The sequence below is a fragment of the Chionomys nivalis genome, chromosome 22 (assembly GCF_950005125.1).
Source record: "Chionomys nivalis chromosome 22, mChiNiv1.1, whole genome shotgun sequence".
NCBI classification, from domain to species: domain Eukaryota; kingdom Metazoa; phylum Chordata; class Mammalia; order Rodentia; family Cricetidae; genus Chionomys; species Chionomys nivalis.
Window position 1 is genome coordinate 48,057,075 of NC_080107.1, and position 15,606 is coordinate 48,072,680.

Below are 15,606 nucleotides of genomic sequence, written 5' to 3' on the forward strand. Positions count from 1 at the left end.
TTAACTATGTACAGTAGTGATACCTTGGTCACTGAGCCCTGGGATACACCTGGTGTGTCATCGACTGGGAGGGACTTTGGCCCTGCCATTTAACAGCAGGTAGTTAAGAAATTATCAAGCATAGTGGTTCTCAACTGTGTGTCGTGACCCCTTCGGGGGTCTAGTGACTTTCACAGGGTTTGCCTGAGACCATCAGAAACCACAGATGGCTACGTTATGATTTATAACAGGAGCAAAATTACAGCCATGAAGTAGCAACAAAGAATTTTATGGTTAGGGGTCACCGGGAGATGAGGAAGTGTTTCAGAGGGTCACAGCATTAGGAAGGGTGAGAGCCGCTGCTCCAGACTATAGTAAGTGCACAATAAACATTAGGTTTTTATTCTTTACTGCTTTAGCTCTCTACTTTTGAAGTGCCTAATCATAATTTGTTGAATAGTAGTGGTTCCTAGAAATTTTTTCTTTGTGATATAGAGTCTCATATCCCAAGATGACCTCAAACTTTAATTATGTAAATGAGGATAACTTTTAACTCTTGATTCTCCTGCGTCTGATTCCCAAGCGCTGGGATTGCAGGCATGCGCCACCACACCTGGTTTACGCAATGCTGGGGACTGAACACAGGATTTCGTGCATGCTGGCCAAGCACCCAATCAACAGTCTTATCTTCAGCCCTTCTTTTTAGGTCATTTAAATTTACCCTATTGATATATGTGCATGTGTGCATGTAGGTGTGCAGGGGTGTGAGTTTTTGTATGTGTATTCGCTTTTACAGGGTATCATATTGTCTGTGTAAAAATGACCTAGAAAATAATATGAACAGAAGAGAATAATGGGATAAACTTATTTAAAAAAATCAAATACAAGAATTACTAGAAAACAAATTTCTGAATCAGAGTAGCAAGTAGACAATAAAAGCACATAAGGAAAATATGAAATCTAAGACAAATTCCAGCAGCGCAGCTGGATGCTTGTGTTGGCTGTGAGATGGGGACACCATAGGGGCTATAGCCAGATAATAATGGTCTGTTCTCCCAAAATAACTAAAAGGTAGGGTAGTCCACAGATTTAATTATTAAAAATAGCTCGGGTCGGGGTTGAGGAGACAGCTCAGTGGTTCAGAGCAGTAACTGTTCCTCTCGAGGACCCAGATTTGGTTCCCAGCACCCATATGATTGCTTATACTCACTTACAGCTGCAGTTCTAGGGAATTGGGTGCCCTCTTCTGAGCCCCCTGGGCATTAGGCACACATATGGCACACGGATGTACATGCAGACAAAACACTCACACACATAAAATTACAAGTAATTAAAAAATAGCTAGGGTTAGTTGGGTGTGGTGGTGTACTCCTAAAAGCCCAATACTCGGGCGACTGAGGCAGGAGGATTGTAAAGTTTGCAGCCAACTTGGTCAACATAGCAAGTTCATGAATACAAAGTTAGATCCTATCTCAACAAACAAAACAATAAATAAGAACAAACAAAACTAGGGCTGAGGATGTGACTCAGGTGGCAGAGCCTAGCATGCGTGAAGCCTGTGTTTGAGCCCTACAACATCATACACGGGTATGGTGGTGCATAACTCCATCACTCAGGAGTTAGAGAGAGGAGGACCAGAAGTTCAAAGTCATCCTTAACTACAAAGTGAGTTTGAAGATAATCCATGCTATATGAGACTGTCCCCCAAAACAAAAACAAACAAACCCCTTCATGTCCTCCCCTCCAGTCCACAAACAAAAGTGAACATACCACTACCACTAAACTCCCAAGTGTAGTAGATAAGGTTATTGAACTAATGCACTCTATAAAACCCACTGCCATTCCCCTGAGGCCAAGACTTAGGAAGTGGTTGTGTCTGATTGTGGCTTAGAGATGGGGAGAAGCTGCTGTTACCGTCAGGCTTGGTGGTCCCAGCTCAGAATAATGACATTCTGAATTATCTACAGTGAGGGGAACCACTTGACAACAGGCTAACCGGACTTTGAATAAGGCCCTCCCGGCACGCGCTGTACAGGAGATACTAGTGTAAGTGCGAGTCAGATACTCACTGTTTTCCGCCACAGAATTGCACGGTACTGAGGGACACGCTGATTGTTCTGGTCAGAAAGGGTCACAGACAAGAAGAAGGGGCTCTTCTCCGCATCATTTCCAATGTAGTTCTGATGGACTGGAGAAGAGGTAGTTGGTGAAGACCCAGCTGGTTCCTTCAGCCAGCAGTGACCAGTGCCCACACGAGCAGCCTTCCTAAGACTGGCGAGGGCAGGAACTGACCACTATGTGCCCTGCTATCCTAAGACTGGCATGGGTAGGAACTGAGCACTGTGTGCCCACTTCCCTTTGCCAGCTACAGGCTCAGAAACGAGTATGTTATTCAGTGTTAGCTGAGACAGGATGAGAAATCTGCCAAGAGCCTTCTGGAAAGACTTCCCACTCTAAAGACACCCCCTACCCCTGGATGTTGCAGTATCAAGTGATGTCTGAAGCTATTGCAGCCTTTTGTGGTCATAAGGGGGGCAAAGCCATCACACCAATAGTAGGGAAGCAGAGAAGGAAAAAGGGCCTGGGTTTCTAATATCATTGAACTGTTGACACCACTGACCACAGGGCTTTCCCTGGCTTATCTATAGCTTGTTACATAGACTATGTTGGCCTCAAACTTTGTTCATTTCCTTCTTATTTAAACCAGTTTGAGGTAGGTTATGCATTACCTCTTTGGATGCTGCTGACATTCAAACTCACAGAAACCTTTTTGCTATAAAGCCAATGCTGTGGGCACTCCGGGCACAGCCCTGGGGAAGGTGGCTGGCACATTTCTTTCTTTGTAAATGCTTCTATATTTCCTACCCACCTATGCAAACCTTGCCTGGCCAGACCTGAACTTTAACCTTTTAGAATAATACTGCAACAGTTTTTCTTTCCCGTGTGCAGCACATTGCTATGTATGTGTGTTGCACACACATGGTGTATGGGTGTGCATGCCTGTCTGTGACTTAGGAAGCCAAAGGGAGATACTGTCTTCCTTCATTGCTCTCAGCTTTGCTGTCTTCAGGCAGGGCCTCTTACTTAACTGACCAGAGAGCCACCAGGATCCACCCGTCTTTGTCTCTCCAGTGTTGTGTTACAGGAATGTTCAGCCATGCGCAGATATTTTACATGGGCCTGGGGATTTGAACTCAGGTTGTCACGTCGCAGAGTAATTCCCCTCACTCTTACCCTCTGAGCCTCTAACAGGTTTTAAAAAGACACTGCTCTCATTTCCTGGCTTGAGAATCATGTGTAGCCGGAGGCTTTTCTGTCTTGCCCGGGCCCACTGGATTAGTTTCTCTCTTGCCCGCTGGACCAGCAACTTTATAGAATTATCTATCACTCAGAGGCTAATATTAATATATTGTTTGGCTGATGGCTTAGGGCATTATTGCCTAGCTCTCACCTATAAATTAACCCATTCCTAATAGTCTGTATGTCGCCATGTGGCCGTGGTGTTTCCTTAGGTGTTCTGGTATCTTGTTTTATAGGTGGTCACTAACATCTCTCTCACCCTGCCTTCTTTCTCTCTCTGGTTGTTTCCCGCCTAACTATATTCTATCCTGCCACAGGCCAAAGCAGGTTCTTATTAAAGGGAAGAATACATATTCACAGCATACAGAAGGCCATCCCACATCAATCATGCTCTACAATGGATGTCTCATTGAGTTTCTCTGACATGTCACCTCCCACATTAGTTTTTCCCCATTCCCAGCCCCCTCTCATTAGCAACACACCTGCTTTCTGTCTTTCCATGTGTTCTCTCTAAATGTAGTCTAAAATCTATGAGCGACTGAACTCCTGGCATGTGTCAGGCACTGACTTATGTGTTATTTCTGCAATTTCATCAGAAGCTTTGCTCAGACCTCGAGGGAAGGACTAGAAATAGCTCCGCTTTACAGACAGTGAAGCCACGTCCAAGTCCTCGGGTTAGGAGAGCAGAATCAAGTTACAAACCCATTCTCCAGGCTCCACGAGGGCAGGGGATGGCCTCATTTTGCACTGTACCCCTCTGCAATGTGCACTGCCCGCCAGACAGCGGGTGGAGCTTGAATCCATGTCACTGGTGAGTGAATGTGGTAGAGCCACAGTCCTATGGCTGAGGTCTGCCAGGGAAATCACTGCTGTCCTTTACGGTCTCAAACTAGACACTTGAAAGCTCGCGCAGGCGTGTACTGACCTTGCTAAGTTAAAGCCTTTTCCATCCTGAAAATTCTTATTTCTCAAAGACGAGATGAGCTAAGTCCCCATTTACCAGGCTTAAAACAACAAGCCGGTGGCAGAGGCACATGCGGAGGCAGACAGATCCTGGAGTTGGAGGCCAGGAACGGAACAAGCCAGGGCTACACACAGAAACCCTGTGATGAGAAAAACCCAACCCCTCCACCAAAACCGAGTCAAACAAACAAACAAAAATCCCCAACAACAAAACCCAGCCCCACAACACTCCTCCCAAACAGTAGCCCCCGTCAAGAAAGCTCCGAGTTTAGCCCTCAACTACAAAGCTCGTCACGGACCCTGATGTGAGCTGCTCTGACACTGTCCACTCAGGCAGGGTGTTGGAGATCATGCAGTTTTGAGCATCCCTTCTTCCCCCAGCTGCCATGAAGGTGTAATTACCTTGTCCTAAGAAATACTTGAAATACCATCGGGTGTGGTACTCTGGGTTTTCTAAGTGCACGTCTGTTCTTCGCCAAGTCCCTGGCAGAGCAGCCGTGTTCTGCAATGGAACAAAGCTGTGTTGTTAAAAGGTGTACTTAGAAAATGAACACGAAGCTAGCAACAGACCGGAAGCCAAAGAACCAGGGGGAAAAAAGGCACCATTAAAAGCCTACACATAAAGGCTGTAACCACACGCTCTCACTAGCAGTGACATGTGGGAACAAGTCACATCAAAGACACATTCTAGAAGCCTGCAGGCTGCAGGAATAAGGACGAGCGGACCCAGTTCTAACAGCAGTGGAAAGCCTTTCTTTCCTCTGGCCTATGGAATCCCAGTAAATGGAAACTACTGTCCCCAGGGCACTGATTCTTACCACCCTACCACCAGCACACTGCACCCAGGGGACATATCTTAGCATCTTACTCAAGTTCGTTTGCTTTGTAGAATTTTTAAATGCATCTTAGCAATTACCCAGCTGGTGTGGAAAACGTGGACAAACACAATGAGCAACCCTATCAAAAGATAGCTATTGTATATATGATGACTGATCTTGGCTGCCCACTTGACTGATCTGGAATTAACTAAGAGGAAAGTCACTGGGTACATCTGTGAGAAGCCACCGGGCACATCTGTGAGAGAATTTCTTCATTAGGTTATTTGAGGTTGGAGGATCTACCGTGTGTGTGTGTGTGTGTGTGTGAGCACCTTCTGGTGGAGGCCTGAAATAGGAGGTCCAAGGGAAAAGGTTTTTGTGCCTTGTTGGGTCAACACCTCTGCTGCTGCCATGACTGCTGTTGTTATTCTTTGCTGATACCAGGACCCTGAAGACCAGTGGATCTCCAGGAATCTTCTAGGCTTTCAGTACCAGACTGGGATTACTGAGACATCTATCTTTGTGCATCAGATAGCGATTGGGTTCTCCGCCCTTCCAGTGTGAAGACAGCCATCATGTAAGCCAATCTAATAGCTCTCCTCCCCCCCTTTTTTTTGAGACAGGGTTTCTCCGTAGTTTTGGAGCCTGTCCTGGAACTAGCTCTATGTAGACCTGGCTGGGCTCGAGCTCACAGAGATCCACCTGTCTCTGCCTCCCAAGTAGATATTCATTCCATCACTTCTGTAGCTTTAGACTCTGACTAACACAGTCTCCCCCGACCCATATGCAGGTATCTTTTTTTCTTAATGACACAGAATCATAACAAATCATGCAGATTGGAAGATGACAGATAGACACAGTGGTTAGAAGAGGCCATCAGATCTCCTGGAGCTGGAATTACAAGCAGTTGTGAGCTGCCATGTGGGTACAAGGAACTGAACCTGGGCCTTGTGCAGGAGCAGTAAGTGCTCTTAATCTGAGCCATATCTTCAGTCCCTCTTTCCCTGTCTTTATGAGACATTAAACACCCTTCCAGGGAACATCCTGATGGCCAGGCTGAGACTGTTAAAGTCACCGGAGAGAAGCTCCAAGGGCATTACCTTTGCCACGGTGGGAAGCAGACTATACAGGGCATGTGTTGTGACTCTGACATGCCTTGGTGACTTTCTAGATGGTTCTGATCAGTTCTTTTTATCATATTGAAGAGGTTTTCATCAATTCTAAATTTACAAGGAGGCTTTCAAAATTTTTCTGTGCCAAATCTTTGTAGATGAGATTAAATATTACGTTGCAATAGGTCTAAGACTGAATGGTTCTTTGATTTCTGGACCTCCCTACTAGGTTGTGGTATATTCTCTGAACAGACCACTAGACTTTTATTTATTTATTTATTTATTTATTTGCCATAAAACATTTATTGAGGGAGAGAGAGAGAGACAAGAGATAGAGAGAGAGACAGCGAGACATGTGCGCACGCCAAGGGAACAGGAAGGGAACCACTAGACTTTTAAAAAGATGGATGTGTCATGTTCCTGAGGGCGTCTGCTGATCCGCTGGCTGCTTCTCTGATGTTACTATCTACTTAATGCTTTTGACCTGGTTTCTCATTGAACCTGAAGCTCCCTGATTGGCTAGGCTTTCCAGACAGTAAGTTCCAGGGCTCCATCTGTCTCTAACCTCCACACCAGTGCTGGGATTACAGGTGCCTCTTGCCATGCCTGGCTTTTTACATGGGTGCTGGAAATCTGTTCTTAGGTCGTCATGTTTGTACTGTGAGGATCTTACCCACAGAGTCACCTATCCAGTACAGCCATGCTTTCCCTGAGTTACACAAGTAAAAGTTCTTTATCCCTGAACAGTGTCTGTTTCTCAGGAAAGGGGTCTTTTCTTACATAACTAGAATACAGCCCTTTTCCTGGTGCTGGGGATTGAATCTGGATCCTTCCATATGCTAGGCAGGCACTCAACCATTGAGCTACACCATGCAATTCAGCTGTATCAACTTTGGAAATTCCACATCTCTACAATATATTATCATCTATATTTCGAGTTTGTCAACATAACACCGAAGCAAGCTCCACCCACCCCACCCCTTCAGCACATAATCATTTTGTTGCTGCATCTCATTTAGACGCCCTTTAGAACATTTTCAGATTTTTGTCTTTTCTGACAGTGGCATTTTGAAGCACGTAGTGTCCTCCCTTCCTTGCTTTTATTTCAGTAAAGCATTCTTTATCCTGTGGCTGTCTGGTGCACCTCCACAGACATATTCAGGGTCTGCAAACCTAGTCAGAGCACTATGTAGCTAAGGCTGTCCTCCGCTCATCAAGATAAACTTGCTTAAGCTGCCTATGTGCCCCCTGTTGGAAAGGTTAACCGTGATCACCCCAAGGTGTTCCCTCTGTTTGACCTTTTGGGGTGACTCAGGAGCAGCAAATTGGCTTCTACTCTTGGGAGGCTTTCTGTATGCTTCATTATCTACACTCACTAGTCTCTAACCAAGAGCCCCTGGCAGTACTCCTGTTCCACAGACCTCTCCATTGTGCAACCAGGTACACAGAGCCAAGGCATGACCCTGGAGTACATTGGCCAGCCTCAGGTCTTACTCCACCCAACAAGCTGGCCTCCTCCACTCAGACTCCATAGAGGTTGGTGTCATGGACCCTAAAAGCTTCAGGAGAGCTTGGAGAGAACTCTGTGGCCCTGGCACAGTCAGGCTTCTGGAGATTCCAAGACCTAGCTGGAGAAACAACAGAATTTTCTTCCAAGCAGAGCCTTAGCTCAGTGCTTCTCTATGCGCTGAAATGTGCAATGTGGCTCTGCTACCTAGCTGCTGCCCCAGAACGCTCTAGGTGGAGCCTGCGAATTTTTTTTCCATTGTTTCTTTTCATCCTTTTCTCTTTTCTCTTTTCTCGCACTCCTCTTTCTCCCCTCCAACCATCCCTCTCTCCCTGAAGTACTGAGGCCCAAAGCCAGGTCCTCCTTCCTATGAACAAACATGCAGGAGACTCTAGTGACAATGAACTTTGAGAAGCAATGGTCTATACCAGGGATCAACATTACAGAGTTTCTGAAACCTGCTGCTGGATTGGCTCCCTAATGCATTAAAAATCCTATGAATCATGGCATGATAAATTATGTTTAAAATGTTTCCCCTTTATCATAGTCTGTGTTTTTTGCATTTAAAAACAAAACTCTGAGAGGAGCCCATAGGCTTGACTGTCAGATCCTTTGAAGCTCCTGCCTTGGCCACACAAGTCCTTACCCCAGGGCTAAGCACCACAACTGCAGAACAGAATAGTTCAGGGAGAGGCAGACAGCAGTTGAAAGCAAAAGACAGGACCGTGGCCATGTTGTGCACTTCTACTGAGAGTGAGGTATTAAGTATGAGGTCTTTTCTAAAGACTAAAAAGCTTTTCCACTTGTATCTTCACTGAATACTTAACTGAGATGGAGTGGGGAACCCAATACCCAAAACCTGTGAGTCCTGCAAAACCAGACCCATTCTGTCCATTGTTAAATGCACACAAGCAGGAGAGACAAGTGTATACATGGGAGCTGACAAGAAATGGAGGACCAAGAAAACCCTGCCAGGACCTCTCAGAAAAGGAACTCTGCATCCTGATGGCCTGCAGCACTGACAGAGAGCAAAGGAAACACAGGAGGGTGAAGGCAACTGATTTCCACGTGTCCAACCCTGTAACAGTGACTGAGACAGAGATACAATGTTTCCAGGCAGCCCCCAGCCATTACCCAACCACAGCTTGACTTTTCTCGCCATGGGTAGTTTCATCTGCTGCTGGACTTCACAGGAATGAAATGCATCACGTGTGTGCACTTAAGCCTGGTTTTTCATCCTTCAGTACTATGTCTGTGACATTCATCTTTTTGTTCATGCAGTGATTCCTGCTTTTTCATCACCACAGGACAAACGCCAAGACTGATGTATTCACTCACCTATTTGTGGATGTTTAACTGTATGGTTTAGAGTATACGCAACCAAAGCTACTGTGAATAGGACTCTGGCCTCAGTGGAAATACACACTCTTATGCGTTTGGTTCTAGTAGTAGCAGACAGACAGATTTCCAGAGAGGATGCATCACCCTGTCTCCTGTTGGCACCGTATGTCAGTGCTCTCACTTCCCCATGATCTCCAGCTAAGCGCTGGGCATCCCAGGCCTCTTCTTTTCAGACATTCTGAGGTGCTGAGGTGCTGTGGTGGTGCCTAAGTTGTTGAAGGGAACTGCGGGCTGTGTTCTTGCCGCCCAGCTCCTGGCCGCTTGGCTAGCTTATGCCCCAAAATAACAACACACAAACAACATACACACACACAAAATGTACAGGAGATCACTTCCTACGTTTATCCCCAGCAGCACAGACATTAAGGACAACATTGAATAAATGGGACCTCCTGAAACTGAGTAGCTTCTGTAAAGCAAAGGACACTGTCACTAAGACAAAAAGGCAACCCACTGACTGGGAGAAGATCTTCACCAACCCTGCAACAGACAAAGGTCTGATCTCCAAAATATATAAAGAACTCAAGAAACTAGACTTTAAAATGCTAATGAACCCAATAAAAAAATGGGGCACTGAACTGAACAGAGAATTCTCAACAGAAGAAATTCAAATGGCCAAAAGACACTTAAGGTCATGCTCAACCTCCTTAGCGATAAGGGAAATGCAAATTATAACAACTTTGAGATACCATCTTACACCTGTCAGAATGGCTAAAATCAAAAACACCAATGATAGCCTTTGCTGGAGAGGTTGTGGAGAAAGGGGCACACTCATTCATTGCTGGTGGGAATGCAAACTTGTGCAACCACTTTGGAAATCAGTGTGGCGATTTCTCAGGAAATTTGGGATCAACCTACCCCAAGATCCAGTAATACCACTATTGGGAATATACCCAAGAGATGCCCCATCAAATGACAAAAGTATCTGTTCAACTATGTTCATAGCAGCATTGTTTGTAATAGCCAAAACCTGGAAACAACCTAGATGCCCTTCAATGGAGGAATGGATGAAGAAAGTGTGGAATATATACATATTAGAGTACTACTCAGCGGTAAAAAACAATGACTTCTCGAATTTTGCGTGCAAATGGATGGAAATAGAAAACACTATCCTGAGTGAGGTATCCCAGACCCAAAAAGAGGAACATGGGATGTACTCACTCATAATTGGTTTCTAGCCATAAATAAAGGACATTGAGCTTATAATTTGTGATCCTAGAGAAGCTAAATAAGAAAGTGAACCCAAAGAAAATCATATAGTCATCCGCCTGGAGAGGGGAAGTAGACAAGATTGCAGGGTAATAACTAGGAACTTGCGGGTGAGGTGGCAAGGGGCAAAGGGGAAATGGGATGAGAAACATGAGAAGGGGAGGATGGGAGGAGCTCGGGGGATTGGGATGGTTGGGATATAGGAAGGGAGGATACAGGAGCAGCAAAGTATATATCCTAACTAAGGGAGCCATCTTAGGGTTGGCAAGAAACTTGACTCTAGAGGGGTTCGCAGGTGTCCAGGGAGATGTCCCCAGCTGGTACCTTGGGCAACTGAGGAGAGGGAACCTGAAATGAACCTATCCTATACTGATAAATATCTTACATATCACCTTAGAACCTTCATCTGGCGATGGATCCAGGTAGAGACAGAGACTCAATTTGGAGCAACGATCTGAGCTCTTAAGGTCCAAATGAGGAGCAGAAGGAGGGAGAACATGAGCAAGGAAATCAGGACCACGAGGGATGCACCCACCCACTGTGACAGTGGAACTGATTTATTGGGAGCCCACCAAGGCCAGCTGGTCTGGGACTGAATAAGCATGGGTTGAAACTGGACTCTCTGAGCATGGCGGACAATGAAGGCTGATCAGAAGCCAAGGACAATGGCACTAGGTTTCGATCCTAATACATGAACTGGCTTTGTGGGTGCTTAGCCTGTTTAGAGGCTCACCTTCCTGGACATAGATAGAAGACCTTCGTCTTCCCGCAGGGCAGAGAATTTGGACTGCTCTCCAGTATCGAGAGGGAGGGGGAATGGTGTGGGGGGAGGAGAAGAGGAGTGGGGATAGGGGGAGGGGAGTGGGGGGAGGGGGCAATATTTGGGAAGAGGGGAGGGAAATGGGAAACGGGGAGCAGGTGGAAATTTTAATTAAAAAAAATAATAAAAAAAAAGAAAAAAAATGTATTCATTTAAACACTGCCTGGCCTATTTGCTCTAGCTTCTTACTGGCTAATTCTTACATCTTGATTACCCATTTCTATTAATGTGTGTAGCACCCCAAGGTGCATTTACCGGGAATATTCTAGCCTACGTCCATCCTGGGTCAGAGCTTCATTGCATCTGCCCTGGAGAGCAGAGCCTTGGCGTCTGGCATCTGCCTCACTTCCTCTTCCTCCCAGCATTCTGTTCTGTTTACTCCACCCACCTATGTTCTAACCTATGAGGCCAAGCAGTTTCTTTATTAATTAACCAATGACCTTCCCACATCACCTAAGTGCATTCTCAGTTTTCAGCAAGTCCTATTTTTAAGTATGACCTGCTTTGTTGGAGGATTTCAGAGACAGACAAATAACAGCAGTTTCAGCTGGGAATGAAAAAGAAACACATGGTCTGACATCAAAAAGAACGTGAAAGGATGATGAGATGGCCCAGTAAAGGCACCTGCTGCCAAAGCTGATGATCTGGGTTTGACCTTCAGGATGCACATGGTGGGAGGACATATGGGCTGTCTTGTCATGTCACCACGTGTGGTCCATAAACGTAATTATAAACCAAGTCAAGAGGAAATGTCCCAACAAGTCCATTTTCCAGACAACTGATGTTCAACATTATTCCCTTTGAGGCAAATGTTTGCTTCAGAGACCTGCCATAGGAGAATGGACTTAGCGTCCCACGCTGCACGTGTGCCCAGCGAATCCCATGCCAGCTAGTGAGTTCTGCCACTGAGAAAGCCTCATTATCTCTACACCAACCACAAAGACATAAAAGCTGCTTTTTGCTCACTGCTTCTCCCTCCTATTTAAGCTTGTGGGAAATGAATGAGGGGCACTGAATCTGACCCAAATATTTTGAGAAGAATTTAATAAAAATCCATATAAAACACCCAATTCTGCTTGAGTGTCCCCAAATATTTGGCATCTGGCAGGAAATTCACACACACCCATTTAGGCTACAAATGAGGCCCCTAGTTTTATATTACGCCTGTGATTCCTCAGAGTCTTCCCATTGTGGGGGTGACAGAGGCCTTAATACATTTAACTAGCTTTGCTTCACAAGTTAGATTGCTGAGATGACACCAGGACAAGGCAGGTTGGACTTTTTTCTTTTAAAGCCTCTCTCTCTCTTTTTTTAAATTAGTGTAGTGGTTGGCTGGAATGGGAAATGCCTCCCCCAGACTCAGGTATTTGAACACTAGGCTCTCAGTTACCAGCACTGAGAGGTTTAGACAGTGCAGCCTTGCTGGAGGAAGTCTGTCTCTGGGAGCAAGCTTTGAGACTACATGGCCTTGTTCCACTTCCAGTTTGCTCTCTCTGGTGCCTTCATTAGAGGGGTGAGTTCTCAGCTGCCTGCTCCCACCACAATGCCTGTTGCCTGCTGCCATGCTTCCCAACCATGACGAACTCTTGTCCTCACGAACGGTAACCAAGCTTTCTTCCTGAGCTGTCACTGTCACGACACTTCACTGCAGCAACAGAAAGAGCTAACACTGAAGAACTACAACTGTACACACAAAAACAAACTCACTGTGGAAAAGGGAAACCAAACAAAACTTCAAATCTTTTCTCCCCCGTCCTCCACACCCCATCCACCTCCTCTCCCCAGGAAATCCATGTGACAAAACTGGCTTGACTACGCCTGGATCTTGGTTATGTATTTACAAAGATGTGTTTAGTATACATGTGCACACATTCACACACTATACGTATGCACTTTCACACATGCATGTACACACAGTAGTGGTAGATATACGTGTTTTCCTATCAGAGAAAAGACCCTAGGGGCTGGGAATGTAGCTCAGTTGGTAGAATGCTTGCTGAGCATGCCATGAAGTCCGGACTTCAACCCCTAGAACCACAGAAACTAGGCACGGTGGCACAGGGCTGTATCCCAGCATTTGAGAAATGGAAGCAGGAAGATCAGTTTTATTTCATCCTAGGTTACACAGAGAGCGTGAGGCTAGGCTGAAGTACACGAGAACAGAAGACGGAAGGGAGGGAGGGAGGGAAGGGAAAGGTCTGGGAAAATGTTCTGCTAGAACATCAGAATCTACTTTGTTCTTGTTAATAACTGCTTAAACTCTTTTCTTATTTCTTTGTTTTTTAACTCAGGATTTTTCTGTGCAGCCCTGGCTGTCTTGGTGCTTTCTCTATAGGACAGACTGGCCTCGAACTCACAGAGATCCAACTGCCTTTGCCTTCTGAGCGCTGGAATTAAAGGTGTGTGAACTACCATCACCCTGCTTAAATTCTTTCTCTCTGTCTCTGTCTTTGTCTCTGTTTCTCTCTCTCTTTCTCTCTCTCTGTCTCTCTCTCTCTGTCTCTTTCTGTCTCTCTCTTCCTTTTTTAAAGAGTTAAACACTTGAGCCAGGCATGGTGGGGCACACATTTGTAATCCCAGCACTTGAGACATGGAGGCAGGAAGATCATGAGTTTAAAGCTCCCATAAACTACACAGAGTTCTAGGGTAACGTGGTCTATATGGTGAGACCCTGACGCAGAAACAGAAACAAAACACTTAAAAGCCCTTGTAAACTACGCACAGAATGGCATAGAGCCGGGAGCTAAGGCACTCCAGCTGTGTTCTAACCCTCCAGTATTTCCCAGAGCACGGTATTTTTGTTTGTTTTTACATCTCAACCAAAGTTTCCCCTCCTTTCCCTCTTCCTAATTCCTCTTCCCTCACACCCCCTCTATCTGTCCACCCCATCCACTCCTCCTCCACAGGCGGACCTCCCAAGGACATCAGCCAGTCAATGTGTGTGGAGTTGCCGTGAGACTAGGCTCTTCTCTTCCATGAAGGCGGATGAGGCGATCCAGTAGGAAGAGTGGGTCCCAGCGCACATCACAGTCAGAGACAGCCCCTGCTCTCACTGTTTGTCATCTCACAATACCACAGTGTCACCCCCGTGCAGGCTCCCTGGCTGTTGGGTCAGTCTCGGGGAGACCCTATGAGCCCGGTTTGGTTGATTCTGTAGGTTTTTTTTGTGGTGTCCTTGTGCCCTCTGGTTCCTACAATCCTTCCTCCCCCTCTTCCATAGGATTCTCCGAGTTCCACCTGATGTTTGGCTGCAGAAGCATGTTTTTTAAAAAATTATTTTCAGTGATGTGAAGGTATGTGGGAATGTGCATATAAGTACATGTGATTAGTCTCCTGGAGCTGCAGTTAGATGATTATGAGCTATCTCATGTGGGTACCAGAATCCAAACTTGGGTCCCTACAAGAGCAGCAAACACTCTAAACTGCTGAGTCATTGCTTCAACTCCCAGAACAAATGGTTTTAAATACTTATTTGTCCTTTTGGAAATGTTCTCACTGATTGAAAAACACCTTTTCCATTATCTTGGAACTGGCTTTTATGTCCAGTACTCAAACATTTCTTCCATGATAGTATATACCCCACTCTGCATTGTGTGTGTGAATATGCAGGCGTGTGCTCTCGTGTGCAGGCATGTAGAAGTGAGATCAAGACACCCAGTGTTTACCTCTATTGCTCTCTGCCTTATTTCCTTTGAGACAGGGTCTCTCTCGGAATCAAATCAGGTATTTTCAGGTAGGCTGGCTGACCAGTGAGCTCTCAGGGTCTATCCATCCCTGTCCTCTAATACTGGGGCTACAGATGCATGCAGTCATGGCTTTGTACATGGGTGCCTGGAAATAGAACTTGGGTCCTCATGCTTGCAGAGAAAGTGCTCTTGCCCACTGAGTACATCCGTAGTCCAACTCTGCTCTGTCTAATAGCATTCACAATCAATCTCTAATGACAGAAATTAAGGTTATCCTAGGTTTCCCCTATTTTAGAAATCCCATGATGTGGGATTTCTTTCTGCATATTGTGAATACCATTGATTACTAAAGAAACTGCTTTGGACCTATAGCAAGGTAGAACTTAGTTAGGTGGGGAAAACTAAGCTGAATGCTGGGAGAAAGTAGGTAGAGTCAGTGAGAAGCCATGTAGCCCTGCCGGAGACAGACACTGGATGGAACTTTACCAGGTAAGCCACAACCACGTGGTGATACACAGATTAATGGAGATGGGTTGAATTAATACATAAGAATTAGTCAATAAGAAACTAGAGCTAGGGGGCTAGAGAGACGGCTCAGAGGTTAAGAGCACTGGCTGCTCTTCTAGAGGTCCTGAGTTCAATTCCCAGCAACCACATGGTGGCTCACAACCATCTATGATGAAATCTGGTGCCCTCTTCTGGTGTGCAGGCATACATGCAGGTAGAATGCTGTATACTAAATAAATAATTTTTTTTTTAAAAGAAGCTACAGCTAGTAGGCCAAGCAATGATTTAATTAAAACAGTTTCTG

The 15,606-nt window shown here is 45.6% G+C and overlaps 1 protein-coding gene across 5 annotated transcripts in view; it reads right to left on the minus strand.

Annotated features, from left to right (window-relative positions):
* The window catches only part of Garnl3 (GTPase activating Rap/RanGAP domain like 3), a 165,208-nt gene that overhangs the window by 76,733 nt on the left and 72,869 nt on the right, over positions 1 to 15,606 (minus strand). For 3 of the 5 annotated variants that reach the window (XM_057754572.1, XM_057754571.1, XM_057754574.1), the window contains 2 exons: positions 4,645 to 4,744; positions 2,049 to 2,167 (listed from right to left, as the gene is read on the minus strand). The exons of 1 other annotated variant lie outside the window; for it this stretch is intronic. In XM_057754572.1, coding sequence (XP_057610555.1) covers positions 2,049 to 2,167; positions 4,645 to 4,744 — 219 coding nt within the window. Of the gene's footprint in view, positions 1 to 2,048; positions 2,168 to 4,644; positions 4,745 to 15,606 lie in introns of those variants that run through there. One more of the 5 variants, XM_057754575.1, reaches the window with a different exon arrangement.